At 38.1% G+C, this 25,262-nt stretch overlaps 5 protein-coding genes across 10 annotated transcripts; 3 read left to right on the top strand and 2 right to left on the bottom strand.

Moving 5' to 3' along the window:
• The first annotated feature begins 691 nt into the window (after positions 1-691).
• Positions 692-3,337, top strand: LOC144706075 (uncharacterized). 3 transcript variants are annotated; one of them, XM_078578959.1, is made up of 6 exons: positions 692-972; positions 1,420-1,458; positions 1,720-1,858; positions 1,925-2,488; positions 2,761-2,875; positions 3,197-3,337. In XM_078578959.1, the coding sequence occupies exons 1-6, from the start codon at positions 896-898 to the stop codon at positions 3,223-3,225; spliced, it is 963 nt and encodes a 320-aa protein (XP_078435085.1). In that variant the 5' UTR covers positions 692-895; the 3' UTR covers positions 3,226-3,337. The 3 variants fall into 3 exon arrangements, with proteins under 3 accessions (XP_078435085.1, XP_078435087.1, XP_078435086.1); XM_078578961.1 differs by lacking the exon at positions 1,420-1,458 and having other exon boundaries at positions 694-972; positions 1,693-1,858; XM_078578960.1 differs by lacking the exon at positions 1,420-1,458 and having other exon boundaries at positions 695-972.
• Positions 3,338-3,771: 434 nt separating this feature from the next.
• Positions 3,772-4,559, bottom strand: LOC144706078 (F1F0-ATPase inhibitor protein). Of its 3 annotated transcripts, none has more exons than XM_078578965.1 (3): positions 4,370-4,559; positions 4,161-4,256; positions 3,772-3,932 (listed from the first exon to the last, which is right to left on the bottom strand). In XM_078578965.1, exons 1-3 carry the CDS (start codon positions 4,511-4,513, stop codon positions 3,909-3,911), a joined length of 264 nt encoding a protein of 87 aa, XP_078435091.1. In that variant the 5' UTR covers positions 4,514-4,559; the 3' UTR covers positions 3,772-3,908. The 3 variants fall into 3 exon arrangements, with proteins under 3 accessions (XP_078435091.1, XP_078435089.1, XP_078435092.1); XM_078578963.1 differs by having other exon boundaries at positions 3,772-3,967; XM_078578966.1 differs by having other exon boundaries at positions 3,772-3,991.
• A 233-nt stretch (positions 4,560-4,792) lies between these two features.
• Positions 4,793-6,797, top strand: VAMP727 (vesicle-associated membrane protein 727). Its single transcript, XM_078578962.1, has 6 exons — positions 4,793-4,936; positions 5,445-5,680; positions 5,777-5,969; positions 6,096-6,216; positions 6,298-6,360; positions 6,559-6,797. Exons 2-6 carry the CDS (start codon positions 5,491-5,493, stop codon positions 6,700-6,702), a joined length of 711 nt encoding a protein of 236 aa, XP_078435088.1. The 5' UTR covers positions 4,793-4,936; positions 5,445-5,490; the 3' UTR covers positions 6,703-6,797.
• Positions 6,798-6,821: 24 nt separating this feature from the next.
• Positions 6,822-11,521, bottom strand: MGP1 (MALE GAMETOPHYTE DEFECTIVE 1). The gene is made up of 10 exons (XM_078578958.1): positions 11,362-11,521; positions 11,132-11,218; positions 10,832-10,883; positions 10,426-10,465; positions 8,900-9,002; positions 8,343-8,487; positions 7,806-7,916; positions 7,381-7,527; positions 7,155-7,277; positions 6,822-7,055 (listed from the first exon to the last, which is right to left on the bottom strand). Exons 1-10 carry the CDS (start codon positions 11,462-11,464, stop codon positions 6,992-6,994), a joined length of 975 nt encoding a protein of 324 aa, XP_078435084.1. The 5' UTR covers positions 11,465-11,521; the 3' UTR covers positions 6,822-6,991.
• Positions 11,522-11,759: 238 nt separating this feature from the next.
• LOC144705568 (Polynucleotidyl transferase, ribonuclease H-like superfamily protein) lies at positions 11,760-15,158 on the top strand. 2 transcript variants are annotated; one of them, XM_078578324.1, is made up of 8 exons: positions 11,760-11,939; positions 12,013-12,084; positions 12,539-12,618; positions 13,286-13,409; positions 13,496-13,583; positions 13,643-13,868; positions 13,950-14,070; positions 14,927-15,158. In XM_078578324.1, the coding sequence occupies exons 2-8, from the start codon at positions 12,029-12,031 to the stop codon at positions 15,087-15,089; spliced, it is 858 nt and encodes a 285-aa protein (XP_078434450.1). In that variant the 5' UTR covers positions 11,760-11,939; positions 12,013-12,028; the 3' UTR covers positions 15,090-15,158. The 2 variants fall into 2 exon arrangements, with proteins under 2 accessions (XP_078434450.1, XP_078434449.1); XM_078578323.1 differs by lacking the exon at positions 12,539-12,618 and having other exon boundaries at positions 11,762-11,939.
• The last annotated feature ends 10,104 nt before the right edge of the window (positions 15,159-25,262 follow it).

Below are 25,262 nucleotides of genomic sequence, written 5' to 3' on the forward strand. Positions count from 1 at the left end.
CCACCACGGGCCCCTCCCCTTTCTAGGTGTTGATTTTTTGTGTCATTTCAGCCTTAGTTCTCGACGAGGAAGAAATAAATGAATGGACGTCCTTATGGGAAAATATGGAATGATACATCTACCAAGAGAAAAGTTAGATGATCTTTTAATATGAGGACACTTTGAACTGAAATTTGATCTCAGATTGGCTTCTTGACACATCATTTTGCTAAAATAATTAAAGTCAATGGAACAAAGGAAGAGCTGTTTCTTTTTTGTCAGGAGTTCAATTCACTAGTGCAGACTACATACAAGTGCTCTCCAATCTGTGCAGGATAGCCCCCCGTCACACAGCTCTCAAACCCAGTGGTTACGAAGAAAAATCACTTGACACATTCTTGCACCATAGATATGCTTCTCCCTCTAGATCAAGCAGCAGCACCATAGATATGCTATCACATTTTTTGTTGTCTTCCCAAACTCACTTCTGCTCTTTGAGTCATTTACTAACCCAATTCTGCTAGACTTCACTGCCCTACTTCCCCATACTAGACAGGACTGTTAACCACTCACAGTACTAGTCAGAACTTTTTTGAACTCTTAAGAAATATATGACCAAAAGCAAAATTGTAATATATTAATCCAACCTAAGCTCTATATTAATCCAAAATCGACAGCATATACCCTGGTTTCCTCCCTCACTGAATTTATTATTTATTTATTTTTCATCAGATACAGCTGAAAATCCGATATGACGTGGTTGATTGATTGATCATCTTCGGGATCAAGATAGGAGAATTTCCAGAGTCGCCTGCGATGTCGATCTTAGAGAGCGAGCCCTAAGATCGACAATTATAATCGATTTCGGCTTTTGATTCTCGCCTGCACTTGATTCCCGACTCCTCGATCAAGCTTGATGACGGTGAAGCCGTCCAGATGGGAGACCGATCCGCTGTTATCGGCCGCCGAGGTCGTGCAGGATTCCGCCGACAGGTGCGCGCTTTAAAATCTCCTCTACAATCGTCGTTATTTCTGTTTTATTTTCCTCAAAATCTAATCAATTTCCTCCCACGAAATTGAAGAATTCATCTTGTCCTCGGTTCATGCTGGTTATGGTTAAATTCCTTTTGATGATTATTTATATCTCTTAATTTCCGTTGATCCCTTGTGCCGCATACTCCAATCCCTCCTTTTAATTTTGTCATGTGTTAATAGAGTTTGTGGATGAACTCTGAAGAACATGTAACATACCATGAGATCGCTCCACTTTTCTCATATTGTCACAGTTTTTGACGTGCAAAGATTCATCAGTTGTAGGTTTTTCTTGGTTTTTGTAGATCTCTTTAGCTGGAGTTATGTGGTTCTTTGTGTTTTGTATTCCCCTTAATCCTATGCATTTCCACCTACGAAATTATAGATTTCTTGCTTCGTTCCTGACAGATTGGGATTCAGCCTTTCCTTATTTCACACCAAGAGAAGGTGCTCATTATAGTTGAATTTTATTTGGAATTTCTTTCAATCTCTTAATCCCCGTTGATGGATGCTGTAGCATACTCCAACCCATCCCTTTATTGTCGTCTTAAAACAATTTAGTTTACTGATAAACTCTGAAGAACATCTAACAGAGCACGAGCTCACTCCACTTTTCTCATAGTTTCACAATTTTAAACATACGAGGATGCATTACTTTTAAGATTTTCTTGCTTTTTGTAGCTCTCTTTAGCTGCATTCATGTGGCAGGATGGAGTCACTCTATCGATTGCTGATTCATGAGTTGGATATTGCCAGTGAAGATCACAGTAAAGTTCATAAATTGCCAATTTCCCTTAAATTTCATAAGCGCAACCTCGTCACTGCACTTGAAACAACAAAATGGCAGGTAATTCATCGACTCTTTCTCCAAATGATAAACTTTGGGTTCAACTTAGGCCATCTTTCCTCATAGCTGGAGGACTTTGAGAGAGCCGTCCACGCCGTAACCGATCAAGCCGCCTCGAGGGGTCATTATCAGTTCATCAGTGCACTTAGAGAACAAGTTCTAGCCATGCAGAAAGCTGTGGAGGATCTGCCTGGAGAAGGAGTTGCTAGGAGTTTTCAATCGACGGTTCATAATGAATCTGATACAATCGAAGGGTTGGCAAGATTCCTCTCTGGGGATGATCCTCAGAATCAGATCATGGCTAATTTCTTTGGTTCAACAGGGTCAGGAGATGAAATCACAGAGATCGAACCTGTCGAAACGCTCTTGGAAGTGAATGAAACGGATTCCAGGCCTTTATTTTTCCTGGAAAATGGGTATGAGAGAGAGATAGATGATCATGGTATAGATGATAGCATTCCGGAAAGCATCCATGAAGGTGTGAAGTCAACCGGTCATGGAGGAAATTCATGGTGTTTATCAGGAGCGTTGAACAGGATTTGGCATTTGGAGAGATACATGCATTCAAGAACATTTACGAAGAGGAGAAAAGATGGTGAAATCGCAGATAATTCCTCCGCCAGAGGAAAGGTACATTCTCTGCTGAATGATCATAATATTTATCATCCTTCATTTATTGAAAGTTTAAGCTAAGATTTTCTCGTCACATTATTTAATTTTTTTAAAATCACTTAATACTTTTGGTGATATGCTCAAATTGGCTATCATCAGAATAGTTTTCTTCCTAGTTTCTAAATTTGCCGCTCTGCCAAAACTTTGTTGGAAAAGGCTGAAATTTTTACACAAAATTAGAAAAAAAATTGAGATCATACTAATATGCGATTTAATTTTGTTTTAATCAGAGACCTGCTTCACTTGCTGTTAAACTAATTGAGCCCTTATCAAAAGGATGGGAGAGACTTCGGGGTCTTCCTCTGCGTCATAGCCTATTTTTATTGGTCGCAGCTACCCTGATGGGTGAGATTTTCTTTTCTAGATATTCATTTCTTTTTCTTTTTCTTACTTTTTTTCAATCATCTGCGATTTTGCCCCTGTTTCTCCTTTTTCTTCTCTTTTAAAAAAATTAATTTAATTTCTCTCTTTAAAATATTTTCTTTCGTCGTCAGGACTGAACTTTCCCTGTTTAGATTAAATTTAGATTTAAATTTGAATTTAGCCAGAATTTTTAAAAAAGCGTCGGCGTTTTCTAAAGTTTTATTGCATGAGAAGAAACAAATTCTGAAATCAGATGAAAATTCTAAAGGGTCTAAATTTTATTTTTTTGGCTTTCTGTGGCAGGTGTTCTGGTCTTTGAGTGGCTGGTATAACGCTTCTCTATTTCATCGGAGTTTTTCCCAACATTCATTCCCCCTCCATAATGTAATTTCAGGGGACAAATTAGTTAGCTATTTGAATGGTATTTAAATTGACTCGAGTTAATTAAGTCGACTATTTAAATTAGGTTAATTCTCCAACTACGATTTCGTCTCAACGGTCATGATAGGACGATGCCAATTAACGATCATCCGGATGCGGCTAATCGCGATCCTCGACGATGATAGTTATCTTCCTATATTAAGATAACGATGAAGATAAGTTCGTTATCCCTATATTATAAGATAATCAATACAATTTTATATTATAAGTTGTAATGAAACCAGTCCCGATTGAGAGCGACATGAGGAGGGTTATAGGAATAAATCTTTTCTAAACTATTAAAACATTAAAAAATGATTAAAACCATAATCGCAGATGTTGAAACATTTTGAAAACGACGTTGAAATTTTAAATTTTTACATCACCCCACAAACGGACGATGAATAATCAACGTCAAAGTAGAAATTTCTAAATTAGCAGACTAGTCTTCCAAACGATTCCGGGCAAGCACATGATTTTTTATTTCTCGTAAATTACAGTTGAGATCATACAGATAGAGGAGGATTTCTTCTTCTACAGAAATGTACAGGCATAAGATCTACTTCAACGCACAAGTTGATCTTCTCGTTTGCGCTTAGACATTGCGAGCTCCAGTTTTCTGGCATAGCATAAGTGACGATCCGTCATCGGACGCTAGTAAGGGAGAAAAGGATAGATCTGATCGCGGAGAGAATAAATTATGAAGTAAAGAATTACCGAAACAAACTAGCGAGAATACCAGAGACTATGATAATTTTTCTTCGTTGGAAACAAAATGACAACGATAGATTAATATTCCACAGACAGAGAACAAAAAAATTGAGATATTGAGCGGATGATCCGATACCTCAGTGGCCGATGACTTTCCCGTCAACTTCTCCGCCTCCGCCTTATTCATTTCCAATTTTTTCTTCAACCGCTCCATCCTCTCCCGCTCCATTTTCTTCGCAGGAAATTTCGCAGAGGCAAAAATGATCAGATCAGCATCCAGACATCGCAAAAGACAGTTTAGAAACCGATTAAAAGAAGAATTACGGAGATGCGAAAACGGCAAACCTTAATGTAAACGTTCTCCTTCGCCATCTCCTCCTCGCTCAGAATCTTCCCCTGTCCGCTGAGCCATCGCCGAACAGAAGTCAACGCCGTGGAAGAAGACGTTGACCGACCGATCATCCTCCGGATCGCACATCTCATCGCCATCTCTCTCGCTTGACAACTGTCTGTTGCACTGGTTTTTGAATTTCTCTGAATCCGGGGGGAAAACCATCCGGTTTATATAGGAACTCGGTAAACCGGATAACGATCGAGCTAAACCGTGGGTCGTCGGAAGCGGTTTTCAGAATCCTTGTGGGCCCTTTCTCAATCGGCCCATTACCTAACGGGCTAGCACTCGTGTTAGCCCGAAGACGGACGGGACGGGACGGGGCGAGTCTTCAGTTACGTTCCGCTCCCGTCAAAGGGGCTGAACGGAACGGAGAACGTCTCAGAAGCTTTGCAATAAATACGGTCCAGAATGGTCGTTGTTCTCCGTTACGTGGTGAATTAGATTTGGGAGAAAAACAGGCATTGTTCGCGAGTTAACGGTGGAGAAAGTTGGGGAGGGGAACCTTGGCCACGAAGGAGGTATGATTCAGGCTCCGATTTGTGATATTTAATTTGATTTGGATATGAATTTTGTGATATTTGTCGATATTCGTTAAGATTCTATTCAGTCTGTTTTACTGACAGATTTCTTCTCTCCTGTTCGCATGTTGATGATTCAAGCATGTTCGTCTCTTTTGAAGAAATTGGTTGAACATGATCCCCTGCGCGTTTTTTTGGATGTGCTAATATTCATCTGAAATAATTCGTTTAATGTTGTTCGGATCCCTTGACATTTCTTCGCATTTCTGGTTTGTTTTTTGGGGGGATTTACATGTTTGTGGTCGTCTATTCAACTGGAAGGGCGTGAATTTTTTTGTATTAGAAAAAGGATTTTGATTTTCCAGTTTCGTTGCTGGCCTACACTTTTAGCTTTTGGCGGAATGTTTATTCCTCTCTATCGAAATTGATTGTCTATTTTTATCAGAAATGTCAACCAGTTTTACATTAACTTGAGCAAAAGTATATTGAAAATATTTTATTTGTCCAGAATTCTGAGAGAAGAACATCAGAAAGGTTGCTCCTCGGAAACAGCCATGAGCAAACAACCGCTTGTCTACAGCTTTGTGGCAAATGGCACAATTGTGCTTGCGGAGCATACGTTATTTTCCGGGAATTTCAGCACATTGGCTGTCCAATGCCTTCAAAAATTACCATCAAACAGCTCTAAATTCACATATTCCTGTGATGGATACACTTTCAACTTCCTCGTGGAGAATCGATTCGGTACGCCCTTTTTTCCGTCTTCCAACATCGATACCTGTTCTGTGTAATTTGATGAGAAGATTTTTTTCTTATTTTTTCCTGGGTATCTCTCTATAGTTTTCTTGGTTGTGGCGGAAGAAATAGCTGGGAGGAGCATACCTTTTGTGTTTCTTGATAGAGTCAAGGAGGATTTCATGCAACGCTACGGGACAAGTATCAACGATGAAGAGTCTCACCCACTTGCAGATGATGATGACGATCTGTTTGAAGATCGATTCAGTATTGCCTATAATCTTGACAGGGAATTCGGGTACATGGCAACCTAACACATGAATAATTTTTTTTTTTGAAAAATACATTAGAATTTGTGCTTGTTGGTTCCAAAACTATTTCATTTTGTATTGAAGATAATGAGACATTTGTATTTTTGGAACAGACCGAGACTAAAGGAGCACATGAGCTACTGCATCTCTCACCCCGAAGAAATGAACAAATTATCGAAGTTGAAAGCTCAGATCACGGAGGTGAAGGGGATCATGATGGACAATATTGAGAAGGTAATATAGTTTGCCACTGGAAATCTATATTCTTTAAAAATACTCTGCGGTCTCAGTAATTCATGTTTCTATCATTTTCAGGTTCTAGATCGGGGGGAAAAGATAGAGTTACTGGTGGACAAGACAGAGAGTCTTCAGTTTCAGGTTAGAATTCTTTCTGAAATTCCCCACCAAAAAATCCTTGAGAAATCATCATAATTATTTGCAAACTCATTAAAGAAAAAAATTCACTTTATAAAATTAAGCGATTAAGCAAGCAAAAGATGAGGTTTTTAGTGAAGTTGTGGGTTATTTAATAAGTTAATCAGCTAATGAAGTTGTTAATTACTTTACAATGAGCAGGCAGATAGCTTTCAAAGGCAGGGGAGGCAGCTCCGGCGAAAGATGTGGCTACAGAACCTTCGAATGAAGCTAATGCTTGCGGCCGCCGCCGTTGCTCTGATCATCATCTTATGGCTGATAGCCTGCAAAGGCTTCAAGTGTTGACCATCCTGGTACAACGGTCAACGCTTGGATCTGAAGTGAGTTATCTAGATGATTCGACTTTGGTTAATTATTATTATCTTCTTTTATGTACATAACTGAGTGATCATGCATGGGGAGAATAAACCAGAAAGAAAATCCATGTCATGTGTGGAAAAAGATCCAAATGGCATGCACATGTCATTTCTTTATTACAGTGCACCGGAAGAGAGAGAGATAAGAGATGGAAAATCAAAGAGAGAGACATGGAGATGTCCAGTTCCTCTGGGGTTTTTGTTAAATGGTGATGGGATCAGATGAAGTTCCGGATGTCCAGAGACTTGGCATCCACAATCTGCTCGTCCTTGAACTCTTCCCTGGCAAATCACACGTGAGAAACAAGTTTCTGATCATGATCAAGATGAATAAACCAAGATGATGATGATGATGATTATTATAAGAAACATAGAACAGACCTTTTAAGCTGGGTTTCCATGGCCTCAACCGCATCCTTCTTCAGTTCCTGCAACTGCTCTTTGGCTATCTTCAGCTCCAGTTCTTCCTCGTACTTCGGCAGCTTCGCCTTGGATATCCCCAGCCTGTTATCGTTTATTTTTCCATTGCCATACATGAGTACATCGACCATGATTGCATGAAATATCTAATGCATGAAAAAAGAGGCACATGTTAACTTGAACTTACTTTTTGTTAATCTTATCGAATTCGGTAGAGAGAAGAGCCATTCCCTTCTTGTCGGACCTCAGAAGTGGCTTCTTGATTTCCTTCTCCACTCTCTCCAAGGCTTCCATCATCAAAGTCTCCGCCCCGAGATCATCCGTAAGCCCTCGCCTACAAAATGAATATGATCAAATTAAAAGAGAAACTATCTCCTTCCTCAAATCAAAATTGTCATCTACGATCAAACCAATGGAACCCAAATCTACAAAATTATAACTTTGACTCTTAAATTATACCCCGTATGAAGGAAGAACATAATTATAACTTTTTCGGATGGTTACGGAGACTATGAGTTATATAGAAAAAAAATATTAAGAGAGCAGGAGCAGGGTAAGTACACCCGTGAAATTTAAGATAATTAAAATTGATGCATGCAAAGAAGCTTGTACTTCACTCTAATCTCTTTCAGCGTCAGCAAGTAGGTGCGTGCATCCTCAATGTCTCGAGTTCGTTCTTCGATCGTGTACTTAATCCTCTCGGATTCCGAGAATAGTCCCGCCCTGCATAACATAAACACCACGATAATATATAAGCGATATCTTTGGTAGGAGTTGAAATCATCATATTCGGCTCCGGGAAATAAAATTTATTATTTTCTATTGTAGCATTTATCCTCCACGAGAAAATAAAATTTCTTAGAGCTACACGGAATAATTAACTCGGAAGTGGCCAGGAATAGCATGGTAAAGCATTGAACGTTGAATTCCCAAGTATGTACAGACGAGCATTTTTTTCCTTTACCATTATAATATTATTAGCTTCTAACCCAAGAATAATAAATTAATTTATAGTAAAAACTTGACATGAAAAGTTACAAATGGGTCACCAAAATTATTACGAGGGTATCAAGGTATTGCTAGCAGCAAAGTTAAAGTGTCGAGCGATTGACCAATAACTCCTGTTAAATAAGAATAGAGGGAACTTACTTCTCCCTCACCGTCTTCATGACCTTCGCATACTGAGTTACGGCAGCAGGATCATCCGGGTCGATTGTAATCTTTTCCTTTCTCAGAATTCCAAGAGCCACTTCGAATTTGTTCTTAACTTCCAGAAAAATGTTCTTCAGCATCTCTTCAAGAATAGGAAGCGAATCAGATGCATAACGCCACAAGATGTTAAGAAATATTTTTTAAAAAAGCATTGAGAAAAACTAAAATACCAAGTCATTGGTCAATTCTGAATGAATCTTTATAACTCATTATAAAATTCCTGGACTTAAAGGGATGTTAATGCACAAAAAGAATTACAGACACAAAGAGTCGAGCTATTTTGTTGACTACTTTGCACGAGTTTTTAGGAACATTAATGACGGATGATCATCGGCCAGAAGGAAAAATAATACCAGTATCCCCGAAGAACTTGTCAGAGAGCGAAATTAATCAGAAGAATAAAACATGTTGTCAAATTAGAGGATATATGGTTTCAACAGGCATCCGTTAGATGTAATAAGGAGACAAAAAGCACGTGAGCAACACCAACTTACCGTCTCCCTTCAGAGGAGGCTGGCTGCCCGGGGCAGAATCCTTAGCATAGGAACGGACTTGTGATACGTGCTCATGCTGAAGAACGGCTTGACTGGAACGAAGCTGGAGTTACGAAAGAACGAAAAGTCATATCAATAAAATTTAGAGCAATTGGCCATGACCATCGACATAACCAAATATATAATGTACTATGACTGATCACAATTCTCACATTGCAATCGAACACAACATAACTGATCATGAAAAGTAATCATTTGTGAAAGATTGCACTTCTCAAAAATAATTTTTTGTGCAATAAACTTCGAGAGGGTTACAAGTTGTGATACCAATTAGCACATTTCAAAGGAAAAGGCAGAAAAGTAGAATATCAAAAGGGGGAAAACGAACAGCTACATGTGGAAGCACATTACAATAACAGAAAGGCCAAACTAAATTCCCACTATGGAAGGGAGCAGGGAAGGTGAGAAGATTATCGAATAGGAAGTTGTCTTTCTTGAGAAAGGGAGTCCAGGTATGGTGGTTGTTTTGGCATGGATGTCGGTGGATGGCTCGTGATGGGGAAGAGACGCCTACCTACAGATAGTATTGGATCTAGCGTGTTCTTGGAGGAGCAAACAGATATCGCCACTCGGTGAGCAATCGTTCCCCAGATACTCAGATTTGACTGGTTGAGGCTTATCAGATATACAAAAATAAATAATAGAATAAATAGATAATCAACGTAAGTACAAGTTTGAATAGAAACACACAGCCCCTAACAAGAATATGGAGATAATTTGGAGAGTTCTCTCTTTCTGCTTCATAGAAAGATGGACCTCGAATCACCATTGTCAGTAAATAAATCGAAAGATATACACAATTCTCACGAAATTGACAAACTTCATTAAAAAATTATGTTGCGAACGAATGCACTTCCTTAAATTGAGATTTGTGAAATAAGATAAACAAGATTTATGATAAACTGATAATATTGGATCTATCGCGTTCTTGGAGGAGCAAACAGATATCACCACTCCGTGAGCGATCATTCCCGAGATACTCAGATTTGACTGGTTGAGGCGTATCAGATATACAGAAATAAATAATAAAATAAATAGATAATCAACGTAAGTACAAGGTTAAATAGAAACACTCAGCTCCTAAAAAGAATATGGAGTTAATATGGAGAGTTCTCTCTTTCTGCTTCATAGAAAGATGGACCTAGAAGCGCCATTGATAGTAAATAAATCAAAAGATACACATAATTCTCACGAAATTGACAAAACTCATTAAAAAATTATGTTGTGAACGAATGCACTTCCTTAAATTGAGATTTGTGAAATAAGATAAACAAGATTAATGGTTATTATTACTAACCATAAAATAGCATAAATATTCGTGCAGTAGCATAAATTTAAATGGAAAACTCTGCCCTTCTAAAATAAAATACAAAAAATTATAGGTTTCTAGCTTACTGTATGATAGAAAGGCAGAGTACAAATCAAACCGATGTGAACAGCAGTAGAATAATATGCGTTATAAGTACCTGGTTGCTGCAGATAGAGTTCTTCAACTGCGAACCAAACCTAGGAAAGGAGATTTTGTACTTAGGTAATGTTTCACCAAATTGCTAACTCGGAAAATAAATATATCTGACATCTGGTTTCACCCGTCTCCAAATGCTTGCAAGACCCAGACAACTAAAGAAGCATTATAATTTTAAGAAAAGATTGAAAATCTATTGAGATGATAATTTCAACAAGAGACGAGATAAAAAAAAATCAAAACAGGTAGCTCACTTTCTGCGCTTTGTCGTGAACCCCGAGATTCCACATTGATGAGTTCACGTGAGATTGAATTTAAAAAGTAGTTTAATGAATGGTTTCTTCGAACGTCAAAAACTCGATAGATTGAACGTGGATGTCGTTAGGGGAGAAAAGATGGATGCTCACCTCCGGGATATCATGCCTCCTCTCAGCCTCAGAACGAGATGCAAAGTCGATTCTGTCAAAGGCGAAGCGATAATTAGCATTTAAAATAAATGAAATTTAAATCTTTCTCAAAAGAAGAACTTTAATAGCATTAACTGTACAATAACATCGAAGAAATGCCGATTGAAACCCTCAATACATGAGAAAATTGAAGATTTTTTTTTTTTGAATGAGAGAAAATTGAAGATTGAAACAAGAAGAAAAACTAATCCAATCAGAAATCAACTCGGAAACGTTACAATATGAACCAGAATGAGGAACCTTTTTGGATATTATAGTCGGCGAGGGTTCGGCCATCCTCGAGCTGCTTGCCGGCGAAAATAAGACGCTGCTGGTCAGGAGGAATCCCTGACAAGTTCCAAGAACAAAAATCATCCATTCAACTCTCCCGCGCACATGAAAACGACACAAATCCGCCAATAAAGTGCAAAAATGAGATTATACAATGGAAATCAGAAGAAAAAGTGGGGAAAAAACAACGAAAGGCCTACCTTCCTTGTCCTGGATCTTCGCCTTCACATTATCGATCGTATCGCTGCCCTCCACCTCGAGTGTGATCGTCTTCCCGGTCAGCGTCTTCACGAAGATCTGCATTTTCCCCGATCGCCGGCGACTTCCGCCTCCCTCCTCCCCCCTTTTCCAAGATCCTCTCCTCTATCCCACGTCTGCCTCTTCTCCCATCTCGACAGCGTTTTATGACCGTTGGATCCGTCCTAATCGGACGGTGCAGATGAGTTCTTTTCTCCGAATTTCAATGCCTCGAAAAGCCCATTAAGAAACTGGCCCACAACAACCCGTCATCCGTCCTAGCCCATGAAGACGAGTTTCAGTGACGACGACGCAATCGTCGGCGTTGCGGTGTTCCGCGGATCCGGTTAAGCAGCGGAAGATCTCATTTTGGCGGGAAAAAGACTTGATAAGAGGAGCGGTCGGCCATTTATGAATTTGGTTAGAGTCTTGCTTTCCCAATCTCGAGCGGGAGTGATGGAAATGGGAGGAACGCTGCCAGATTGGGCGTCGCAGCCGTGCATCTTGGGGATCGACGAGGCCGGACGAGGCCCTGTTCTTGGTTGAGCATTGGATCTTTGCTATTCTCCAGCTTTTAATTCCATTTGCGATTTCTTGATCGTTGGCTTCATCAGGTCCTATGGTGTATGGATGCATGTTCTGCTCCAAGTCCTTCGAGAAGACCCTCGCCTCTCTGAACTTTGCAGGTATGGAAACTCGTGATGCTTTGCTTGATATGGCGAGTTCTAGGCTTCTGAACATGCCGAACTGTGTAGTCTAGAGCATTCCCATGATTCCAGGATAGCCTGTGTAGTATTACGTTAGCATATCGGTTTTCGATGAACGTCATTCATTCGAGAAATTGTCAATGAGATGTTTCATTATTGAGGATTTGATTCGTGGATGTTGTGCTGAGCGCCTGATTGCACCTGTTCGGTTGATGATTGTGAAGCTCGAGGATTCCATCCGACGAGGGATTGATGAGTTTACTGATCATGACTGAAAATAAATGAACTTATATTTTGAAGCGTGTTAAAAGTCAATGTAGACACATAATTATTTTTTTTTTTTGAACTATTCAATGTAGACACATAATAGGAGTAACCCCAAATGCAAACATTTCTGTTCAATAGTTTGATATCACGCCTGATGTTCTTGCAGAACCTTGTCTGATTTTAATTCAGATGTAAATGCGGAACATTCGGATCTGAAAGATATGTCTTTCTTCATCATACTTAGCTGTGAGAATTTGGTTTATTTAGTTATTCATTTTATGTCCTGTATTTTATCGTCAAGAATTTCATTCCTTTTATTTCGATGAGTAAGGTGAAGCAACCTTATTATATTTGTACATCTAAGATCCGAACTATGTTTTTGATATTAAAATAATAGGAACTGACATTATAGCAACAAAAAGCTTGACTCAGAGGGAGAGCAAGAGACAGAAATTGGAGCAGGAATATCATTTGATTCGTCAATCCTTAAAAAAAGAAATAAGCCCAATTCTGTGGTTGAGTGAAAAATGGGAAATTCATGGAAAATTGCAATCTTTACCACGTAATAGTGCACCCACACGGCTTCATCGACGTTGTCTTTATCGATTTCATTTGTATCATCAAACCTCAAGGAGTTGGTGGTTCTTCCCAGCCAATGTCTTAGGGTTAAAATTTTTAGGGTAGATATGGTTTGAATAACTGTTATTTGACTACAGTAAGAGTTATAAGAAAATTAACGAGTCCGACGGCATGCACTGATCGTGAATTTCTATCCAATAATCCGAGGTTTGCTAGGCATGGAGCACCGCTCGATGACTGTTTAATTACAATTTAATCATAATTTAATTTGTTCTCTTTGCCCATCTGCCTGCACTAACGGGCAATCTCAATCATGGTAAACTTTTACGGACAGATTCAAAGACTCTGAAAGAGGAGAAAAGGGAAGAACTCTTTGAGAATTTGAAGACGGACCGCTCGATTGGCTGGGAGGTTGACGTGATCGACCCGAGAGAGCTTTCAGCAAAGATGCTGAAAAAGTCAGTTCAGCGCCCATAACCCCTCCCTATCCATCATTTGGTCAACTCGATTCGACCGTTGACCCCTGCACTCACAATCCATGCAGAGAAAAGGTCAACCTCAACGAAATCTCCCACAACTCCGCCATCGGGCTCGTCAAGAAGGTCCTCGCCATGGGATTTCTCATAACCGAGGTGATTATTCTTTGGCTGGCTTAATCGCGCGTTTAGTTGCTAATCCCTTTTTAATCAAGGTCTACGTGGACACGGTTGGGGATGCGGACAAGTACAGAACAAAGCTCTCGGAGATATTCCAAGGCATCAAGTTCGTCGTGGCGAAGAAGGCCGACAGCCTTTTCCCCGTCGTCAGCGGCGCGAGCATTGTGGCGAAGGTCACCAGAGACCGCGCGCTTCGCGATTGGAAACTCGACGAGACGGCGGATGGCATGCACCGCAACTTCGGGTCGGGGTACCCGGGAGGTATTCGGATCTCACTTAACGGGTCCCGGTCAAAGTCAATATGTTGACTTTAGGCGTTGACTGTTTACCGTCTTCTCCCAGACCCGGAGACCAAGGCGTGGTTGGAGCATCACAAGCATCCGGTGTTCGGGTTCCCGAGCCTGGTCAGGTTCAGCTGGGGAACCTGCGCACCGTTCTTCAAGGAGGGGGTCGACGTCGTGTGGTGAGATTCTCTCTCTCTCTCTCTCTCTCTCTCTCTCTCTCTCTCTCTCTCTCTCTCTCTCTCTCTCTCTCTCTCTCTCTCTCTCTCTCTCTCTCTCTCTCTCTCTCTCTCTCTCTCTCTCTATCTATCTATCTCTCTCTCTCTATCTCTCTCTCTATCTATCTTTCTATATCTCTATCTATCCATCTCTCTCTCTATCTCTCTATCTATCTCTCTCTCTCTCTATCTCTCTATCTATCCATCTCTCTCTCTATCTCTCTATCTATCCATCTCTCTCTCTATCTCTCTATCTATCCATCTCTCTCTCTCTATCTATCTATCTATCTATCTCTCTCATAATCTCTTTCTCTATCTATCTATCTATCTATCTCTCTCATAATCTCTTTCTCTATCTATCTATCTATCTATCTCTCTATATCTCTATCTATCTCTCTATCTCTATCTGTATCTCTCTGTCTCTATCCATCTATCTATCTCTATCTCTCTGGCTGTATCAATCATTCTCTCACTTCGGCTCTCTATCTCTAACTCCGGGTCGCTATCTCTATCTTTCTCTCTTTCGGGGTCTCTATCTCAATATCTCTCTCTTGATCGATATTTTTATCCATCTCTCTATATCTTTCTCCGTCATACCTTCCTGCTCGTTATCTCTCACTCTTTCTGGGTCTCTATCTCTCTCTCTCTCTGGGTTGCTATCTTTATCCATCTCTCATCTATGTCTTCCTCCATTACGCATTCCTTCACGTTATCTCTCTCTCCTCTCTATCTTTCTCCGACGCGCCCTCTAGCTTGTTCTATCTATCTCTCCTCCTCGTCAGCTGTTAGAGAGTCTTCTCTCTCTTGGCCCTCTCTACAGGGAGGCTGATAAGTCGGAGGAGGGCTCCGGGAGAGGGCAGATGAAGCTCGCCGGCCTGGGGATCACCGGGATGAAGAGGAAAGCGGAGGAGATTGAGTCCAGCGGGAAGGGACGTTGCAAGTTCTTCCTTGCCCGCAGGCTTGAGCTCCTCTCCTCCTTCTGACGGTAAGAAAAAATATAATTTCAATCAATTTTCTTTAATATATGAAGTATATATCATAATTCTTTGGAATCGGAAAAGCCTGAAACTAGTAAGTTTGCTTCTCTTTTTAGTTGTCCATTTTTTTCATATTTTTTTATCTCGGTAGGTGACAGACAATACTATCTTTCTTCTTCTTTTTTATCGTGCATCGGAATCTTTATAGTTTCCCAGATTGATGAAAGATTCTATCGCCTAAACCCTCAATACCCAAAGGGTTCTAAGGTGGATCTAGGTGGAGGGTGACATTTTTAGCTGCCAAATTTTTCCAATTATCTTGTTGTGTGTGAATGCTATCAGGCTGTTATTTATCAATTCCATAGGTAATGCTGAGTTGAGACGTACGGTAGAAATTCATTGCTAATGAGATCTCATCTTGAAAGTAATTCGTGGAATTTTGATGATCAATGGTCAACGCTGAGTACAAAATCAAACAAACTTTAGTAAATGCTATTGCTTGGCTGAAGGATCTCCTATCCTTTAATGGTAGCATAATAGTAATTTCATCCTCTAGATGATGCTAGAATCATCTGAGAGCGCATGGTGTCAGTAGAACCACCAGAAATTTATAATCTACACTGTATGCATAGATTTGGCAGTCAATTTGGCATTTGAACTCATTCATGTAAGCATATTTATTCCTTACATTCATAATTTTCCCACGTTTATTACACAAATCATTTCTCCTTTACTGGATATTACAAAATAAATACTAGTGTGAAATTTAGTGTTTGTGCTTTAGTGCAAAAAAATCATGTAAGCTAATATGAGACGAACTAGCAAATGAGTTTGATATTAATATATGATAATAAGATAAAGGATCATTTTGGTGGATATCATAGTGATAAACATAAATTTAGGGTTAAAAAATAGGTAATTGATTTTTTAGTGTAATCATTTAAAGTTACAAACTGATACTCACTTGGTAATTTTATATCGTTGATGAGTACAAGTAATGGAGCTTAGGGATGTAAAGATCTCTAGATAAATCATTTCTCCTTAGGGTAGGATAAAAATGAATATGTAAATGATAGGAGATAGTGAGGCAATGAAAATGGAGAGACTAGAAGTGTGGTACTCATTGTTTAGTGAGAATATGACAGGCATTAAGACGAGATGGAAGAAGGAAATAAGAAGTAAGAAGTGACAAATGAATACTCAAGGGGAAGACGGTGGATGTAGGAGATGAGTGAGAAGGGGAGGAGAAGGTAGTGATCTAGGCTTCATGGTCTGAATGGATAATAGAGCGAGGGATGTGATCGTGATAATGTGGAGGATGTGCGATGATATAAAATGATAATGACGGATTTAAGTGGAGGTGAAGAATCAACAATGTAACGCAAGATAGTAACCTTATATCACTCTCTTTAAATCAGCCACTCTAGGAGGAAGTGAGTTCAAAGATGTTTCGTAGAAAGAATGGGATCTCTATTTATAGATCTTATCATGCAGATGGATAGAACTCAGAAATATGAAGTTGCCCTCAAAATTTTACTTCGATTTGCGTTATGGAATGGCAGATATCAAGCCCAAAAGTTGGACAATTCCTAGTTGTTGATGTAATTCAAAGATTTCTATCTCCTTATCCTTCTTACCATCGTCATGTCGTTTAGGGTTTATTCTTTAAATTTTACAAAGACTCCTCAATGATTTGCTGGGATTTTAGCATGTCATTCTGCTCACATTGTGCCACGTGTCAATGCACATAACAGACAGAAAAGACGAGTAAAAAGATTAATATGAGAGTGCAGGCATGGCGATGTGTTTTTCCATGCCTCGTCATACGGTGTCAATCGCTGGCGGGGGCAATCGCTGGCGGCCAGGTTGCGCGCCAAGAATAAATAAAAAAATAAAAGGTATAATAGTTATGCATGATGTGGTAATGTGTACCTACGTGCCGCATCAGCAGCTCCCCATTTTATCCAAGGATGATGTCACATGTGTGTGACACATGTGTTGCTCGAAGTATTTGACTTTTCTACTCATTGAAGGTGGCAAATATTTTAAATTTTACTTTTTTCTTGTTATTAGAGTCACACATTTATTGCATTTTAAACCGGCCATTTTTTTTATTGGCATATGTCACCTTCTAGTTAAAAAATAACAAAAGATGTCAGTAATGATTCCGCATTATGGCATCACTAATCATGATGCCATAATGGCATGTTTTAATGATTTGTTGATCCCAATCATTAACAATATTAAATTATTGGTCTCTGTTCGACAAATCTTATGGTGATATGTGACCCAGAAAAACTTAAAATAAAAAATTCATTAATAATTTTATATAAATTAAATATAGGGCCAATAATATAAATAAATATATTTTCTGACTGAGAAAAATCATATCTTCTTGAATACAATGTCAAAAAAATATATGAAAAATCACATTTGTCTCAAAAAAAATTATCTTTCACAATCTAATATCAAACACATTCATGAAAATACTTTGAAAGTTCACAAAATTCAAAACATTGATCTAAATATGTTTTATCAATTTAGGGTTGATAACACTCAAATAAATAAAGGAATATCGTCATATTAACCTATTAAGGATGTGTGTTATTGCATATTTAATAATGAGAAAATTCATTTTTCAACTTTATTTAACCATATTTTACTATGATTATTTTCTCTCATTTGTGGCTCCCATTGTCTAGGATGTCGTCATCTAGGACTTTGTCATTTGAGGTTGTACTTCACTGCTTAGTTCATCCATATGGTTGGATATTCAAAGTAAGCCCCCAATCCTTGTAAAAACATATTTTAACTTACTTCCTCCTAAAGAGGCATACTGAAAGAGAGAGGTTTTTTACGTACATCAAGAGTTTTATTGGTATCTTGAGTGCTTGGATAAGGTCAACAGAGAAGAGGAGAGGCTGATTTGCATCAATAAATTTCTATGATCCCAGAAAAATATAGGGATTTAAGGTTAGTGTCTTGCCTTAAATTGGTTTTTCTCCAACACATACATTAACTACATCAATACCACCTTTTTATCACCATCAATCATCATCCATAACCATCTATCACATGGGTCATGTATCATCTACATTGTCATTATCACGTTTCATGTTAAATCATTAACCCTAAACCATTATCTTCCTCCATCTACCCCCTCACTCATCTGCTACTTCCACCATCTTGCCCCTACATCTTCGCCTCTCTTAATCTCCATTTCCACTTATTTTAACCATGTCATATCATCCACGTGTCATCTTATGTATCATCACACCCTAGTTAAGTACTTAATACATACCATCTCATCTTACCTTCTCCATGGTGTTACTACATATGTATCCCTTCTCATTCGACCTGAATCATTATCTAGAGATAGTAAATTCTCTAATATCCCTAATATTTAAAATTATTTATTCATTATCTCATATAATTAAGTGAGTCTTGGTTTTCAACATTTATTGATTAAACTAAAATCAACAATGACAACATTGGAACCCTAAATTTGAGTTTATCAAGTAAAAACTTAGGATAGAAGATATCATAATGAATTTTTGTTGTGACAATGTGGGGAGCACAATGGTGGACTACCAATCGATGTGTGTGCATCCATGTGGCACAAGTGAAAATTGGATCTGTTGGTTAATGGAAATTGTGTGGAGAACTTATGTGCATTTTAGGCATACACAAAATAGTGGGATGGTATGTGTGAGGGGACTTAGCATGATGGTAGGTGTGAGTGATGTGCAGGTTGACAGCAGGTTGGTGTGCATCGGCCATATAATTCATGAGAATTCTTCCACCAAGTTAGTGTGGTGGTAAAGAGAATTATGAAAGGCAAAAATTAAATCATAATTACAATCATTTTTGACATTCAACTCACTGTATTTTACAGCCTTAGGTTGTCATTTTTCAAATATGGTACTCTTTATCATATCTAATATTAATGGATTCACCATCCTTAAGTTTTTTTAACAAACTATTTCATTGATGCGTATGTGCTGGTACATTGTGTATGACCCCACAATAGCAAAGACCATGTCGTGAGATCTGCAATTTTGGCATTTGAAGAATGGCCCTACATAGAGCAACTTTCATTTTTCAAATTGGATGTATCCTCTTCTCAACCATCTGCCTTCTTGGGGCTATGTTGGTGTTGGGTTCTGGTGCCTCGGTTCAATCATAGACAACAGGTTTTTTCTATAAAGCAGAAGTGATTAATCAATCCAGATTCGATCTTTAAAATCATACATCACATGTACCTTATGGCGAACTTTTCCCACCCTTGACTTGCACTCTCTGAGATTTTTATTAAGTCATTCACGAGACCAGCCTCTATAAGTATCCATGCTATTACATTGCTCTTGGATCTCCACTTTTTCTTCTTCAACTCTGCTTGAAAATCTTGAAGATATTCTCACCATGATGACTCTCTCTTTAGTTGAGAAGAAGAGATCAAAGTGGAGAAAGGGGGCACCCTTCCCCTATTTTTTTTACTTAAGTTTTTCTCAAAAACCCCATGAAGTAAAATATATTCACCAATGCCCCTATGATCTTTTGTGTGTAACCCTCTAGGCCCCTGTATCATTCTAGTTAATAACTTTAGTGGCCCAAGTAAAACTAATTGGCCAACCTTATTAATTAACTATATCGACATATAGAATAATTAACTAAGGATCAATTTTAATATTTGAAAATATATTTTAATATTTTTTAAATCATGGTGTACAATTTTCCACAACGATTAAGAAGTAGAGATAAGAATGGATGGCTGAGATTGCTCAAACTTCAAAGAATATATCTAATGATCTAGAAAAAATTTTGACTTAACATTTTTAGGGTAGTTACATCTTTATCTCCTCGATTCATCGACCCTCTTGGATCTATAAAATAGAGGGGGACATCCTTGTAAAAAGTCACCCTAGGATTTTATTGCTAATTAGGCATAGCAGAGTGATTTTCTCATCCAAAATCATTTATATTTTTTCTTGCATTCCAAGAGTGAAGGATTGACAGAGTGACATTCATATCAAGAATCATAAAGAAAGCACCACTCTGCCCGTTGGGCACATTGTTGATAACCTTGATTTTCACCCTCACGTACACCACCTGCAACTTCACTGCTCATAGGCATGTCTACACCTCTATCATTATCTCCACCAGGGACTATAAAATCTGCATCACTCACCCTGCATCATCACTCATCAACGTGTATCCCCAACCATCTCCATTGTACCCCAAGGTGGTGAAATTCATCGACTCACTGATAAACTCAAAATTGGTGCTAATATATCATGTTCATGTTTTTAAGTTTAATCGATAAAATTATAAAATTTGATACACACGTTATAAATCCAGCTACTTATGCAAACAGGTTATCTCCATAGGGAAGGATGATTAGGGATTTAGTAATCTTAGAAAGGTGATCCAATAGGGATGAGAGGAAATATATATAAAACAAGAGATAGTGAAATGGAGGAGCACGATGGATGAAGTCGTGTATAAGTGAGGATGGAGTGACAAGATAAATAAAGAGGAATAAATGAAGAAGCCTGTAAATTAGGTTTTATGATTTAAGTGAGGATAAGATGAGGAGATGAAGCACATATGATGAGGTGAGAGGTGATGAGTAGAAAAATGAAATCTGAAGAAAGAAGAATGTGGATCTAACACAATAAATATGATGGAAACAATAAAAATGAAAGGTAGGAGAACTTACCTTGGATCCTTATGCTCCCCCTAGACTATTATGTTTTATAATGTAGACCATCCTCACATCATCCCAGTTTCCCCTCTCCAAGCACTCAAGACACTAATCAACACTTTATCGATATTCAAAACCTCACTCTCTTTCAATCACCCTACCAACATAGGAAGCAAGTTCCAACATAAGAAGAAACCTCACTCTATGGTTCATTGAACATCATGGTTTTTTCCCCAGAAAATACAGAAATAAGAAAAGGAATTAAATAATAATTGTGTGACATGGTAACACATTACCATACACCGCATCGCACATTTAGACTACATGACCAAGTAGCAAGATGTCACATGTCCTCATGACACGTAAAAAAGCATACAATGACTGACTAATTTAATACATGTGATGTGGTGATGTGTTTCCATGTGCCACATTAGTATGTATTTCTTTGTCATCCTATTTTAATGTTACACATGTGTGTCGTGTGTAGAGCTGAAACTTTTGACTTTTCAAGGAATAAAGTAATCAATACTTAAATCAGCCGTTTCTAGGCATTCAAAATTGCAATTAAAGTTGTGTCTTTTCTCAGTCGTCCATGGTACTATTGCGCATTAGAAAAAGAAAACAATTCAGTAATGATTGGTCATTATGACATCGTAATTTAGGACACCATAATGACATATTTTTGCAACTATTAACTGTGTTATTCATTCAAAAATGATGATTGGTTTCCAATTAAAAAAATGAATATGGACATATACTTTCGCTCACAATTAAGATAATAACCCCTTCACCATTCAAAAAATCAAATTAAGGTTAGAAAAATATAACAGTTATATTTTTTTATCTTAGAAAAATAATATTTCATAAATTTCATGTCATATAATTCATAAATTTTATTAGCTGACTAAAAAAAAATTCTTTTAGAATATTATGTCACAAAATATCCTTTAAAATGCCTAGAAATCCATAAAATTTAAAACATCGTTCTAAAAATAGTTTTAATCATTTGAGGCATGATAACACATATATAATTCGTTTAATGCAATAAATCTGTAAATATGGTCGTCGAAAAACTATCTAATAATTGTGTTTATCCCTCATTCCACTTAGGCCACCACTATCAGTTGTCACCTGGCACTACCGAAGCATGGAATCAGGTATCTAACTAATCAATTAAAATGTATCTCTAAATAATTCTATAAAATTACCAAATTATTTTATAAATTTTAGATAAAATAGATTAATTATGATAATTATTCTTCCTTCTTCTTATAATTATTTTTCATTGTCATTCATTGAATTAGATTTAATTATTAAGATAAAAAAAATTGAAAGATATAAGTTAATGTTAAAATTCACTAATTCCAAACTACCTCAACTCGATTGCACAAAAACTCCCATGAAGGTTTGTGGTCAAGATGGGATTGTTCACCCTTGGTATAGGAGGATATAGCTCAAGACTATACTGTGATGAAATTTTTGGCTAATGTAGCATAGTATCAGAGTAGTTATCCAATGATTTCCCAAGTGCATTGACAATAAGTAGGAAGATCAATTGTGATTTGATAGTTGAACATGCCCCGTATTGTCCAAGGGCAATTAAATGGATGAGGGATTATACATACTTTGTATCTTCTAGGGTACCAGGTGTAGCTTTGCACACTAAGACCTGGTGACTTAACTAATCTATTAGGTTAAATTGATCTTTCTTTAATTCAATCATCCATTACATAATTGATTCAAAACCAAGTAAATTGAGGCCACAAATACCACTAGTAGTAGCTAAATTTTTTACCAAAAAATTGAAAATATAAGTAAATAATTTATAAATGATATTTTTTGTTGTATATATGTCATTAAAACTCTGTGACATTTGTGATACTAAAGGAGTTTTGATATTTTGAGTATTTAAAAATATTTATGATAGTATATTTATAAAATTAAAATAAAATGAAAAAATCTATCAACAATCATCATTTAGAGCATTGGTGATGGGGTCGTTCAGCATGTGGAGCTTACATGTGGTCAATGGCAGGCCCACGACTAGGTTATTGTTGAACTCAAATTTGGGGGTGTTTGATTAACATTGTTATTTATGTAAATCAATCAAAATTATGAACTTTGAATCATAAAAATAATTTGACTAGTTCGTAATGAGGAAGGGTTATCTCCGCAAGGAGAAAATATTGGGGATTAAATACATTTTTAGGTGGTACTTTGAGCACAAAAAATAGATATTTATAAAATAAGAATAAAATTATGAGAATGATGATAAGAATAAATATGTATGTGGTCATTAATTTATGTAATCGAGCATGGTTGGTATGATGATGACAAGTAAATGGATGGATGACATGTATGGATGGATGTGAATGGGTGTAAGTAGATGAATGTATGTGAGTGGATGGATGGTTTTGAGAACAAGATGGCAAAGTAAGCACATGAGTATTTACTATAGATCATTTTATTCTGCTAGGATCAAGGCAATTTCTTCAATAAAAAATGAACACCAAATTAAATTGGAATAATAAAGTTGTCAAATATATATTCTATGAAATATTTAATGTGCTCGCATATAAACTTGTGAATTCTACTATCAATAGTCGTACAACAACAGTGACTATTATTACAACACACAATGATGAAAGCATCAGTGACTAGTAAAACATTAACAGAAGTGTCATCATCCCAGATGATGACTGTCCTTGATGACCATTATGACTGTCATCAAGGTGGAAGATTCTCATTGGTGAAAATGATAATATTCATCGATGAGAATGATGAACATTCTTGACAGGGATAAATAATGTTTTTGATGAGGCTGATGTTAATCCTTGACAAAAACAGTGACTCTCATTGATAAGGATGATGATTTTTTTATAGAGGGGGATAATGAATGTGATGATTGTTGTCAAACACGACAATAGTCGATAGGGAAGATGACCATGATGACTATTGTTGGTATGGATGATCACCACTATAATTATCATAGATGGGGATGACGACCATAGCAAATAGGTAAGATGACCATGATGGTTGTTGTCAACATGGATGATGGGAATGAGAACTATTGTTGGTGGGGATAACAACCATGATGACCACAATGACCATGATGACTATCGTCAACATGGACAACTGAATGACAACCATTTCAGTCATTGACAACACAGATGGTGTACGACATCAATGGGGACAAAGATCATTGTGGGCAGGGACATCAGTCGACATTGTCGAGGGCACTGACCTTCATCGAAAGGGACAACAGCCATGAAGATCAAAATAGACATTGTCAACGAAGCAATGAGTCTTGTGGATGGGGATGAGCACCACAACAATCATCATCCACGCAGAGGACAACTGCCATTGTCAAGGGAGATGACCATGACTTGTTATCAACAGGGATGAAGGGAATGATAAATGTTGCCGATGGGAATGCTGATCATGATAACCATGATAATCATTGTTGTTGTGGACAATGTGGCCAACTATCCTTAACGAGAATACCGACCACAAAAAATGTTGTTAACATGGACAATAAGGAGGGCAATTGTTGTTGACGGGGATGAAGACCATGATAGTCGTGGGTGGTTTCTGTCTCTCTCTATCTCCCTCCCTCTCACCATTTTCTCTCACTCTCTTTATTTCATCCACTTTTTCATCCATTAAGTTTTTTTTCATCGACGAATGACAGAACGGTGACGATGACAATGATGGTCAGATGATGGTTGGGAGGAAAGTAAATGCCTTGAATGGATGGCTGAAAGGATGCCCTTCATTCCGTCCAGTCCATCCAGTAGGGTCATCTATCGTTCCTCTAACAAGTCAAGCCAAAAATCTAACAATCTTCAAAACTTATTGAATATTAGCCTGACACCTCATCATTGACTTTTGGTAAATTGCAAAAGTAGTCAGGATCAAGGCATCCAAGAATGTGGGATCTGGGACTGGCTGGGACATAATAAAAATTAAGGAAAAACACAGAAATATTCTCCAGAATAGTATAATATTCTAAGGGGAAGTGACCCATCCGCTCCAACTTTTGTCTTATCCCATGGATGGGCCTCAATGTGAACTATCACGCCCAACTAGGGATGGTCTAGAGGTGCAATTGCCCAGCTGTTGCTTGTGTGGTGATTCTCAAATTGCTCTTTGTGCAGCCAGTGGTGCCTCCACCCCATGCATTACACACACCCTTGTCAGAGCATTTGTGTGATTAATTCCAGGCTGGTTCTGTTATCATCTCTCTCTCTCTCTCTCTCTCTCTCTCTCTCTCTCTCTCTCTCTCTCTCTCTCTCTCTCTCCTTCTCTCTCTCCCTCCCTCCCTCCCTCCTTCTCTCCCTCTCTCTCTCCTCCCTCCCTTGCTCACTCTTTCACCCCCTCTCTCTCTCTCCCCCCTCCCTCCTTTCCTTCCCCCCATCTTTCACACACTCTCTCCCCTCATTCCCTCACACACACACTCACTGGTCTCATTCATG

Source organism: Wolffia australiana, chromosome 7, assembly GCF_029677425.1.
Source record: "Wolffia australiana isolate 7733 chromosome 7, ASM2967742v1".
Classification (NCBI taxonomy): Eukaryota; Viridiplantae; Streptophyta; class Magnoliopsida; order Alismatales; family Araceae; genus Wolffia; species Wolffia australiana.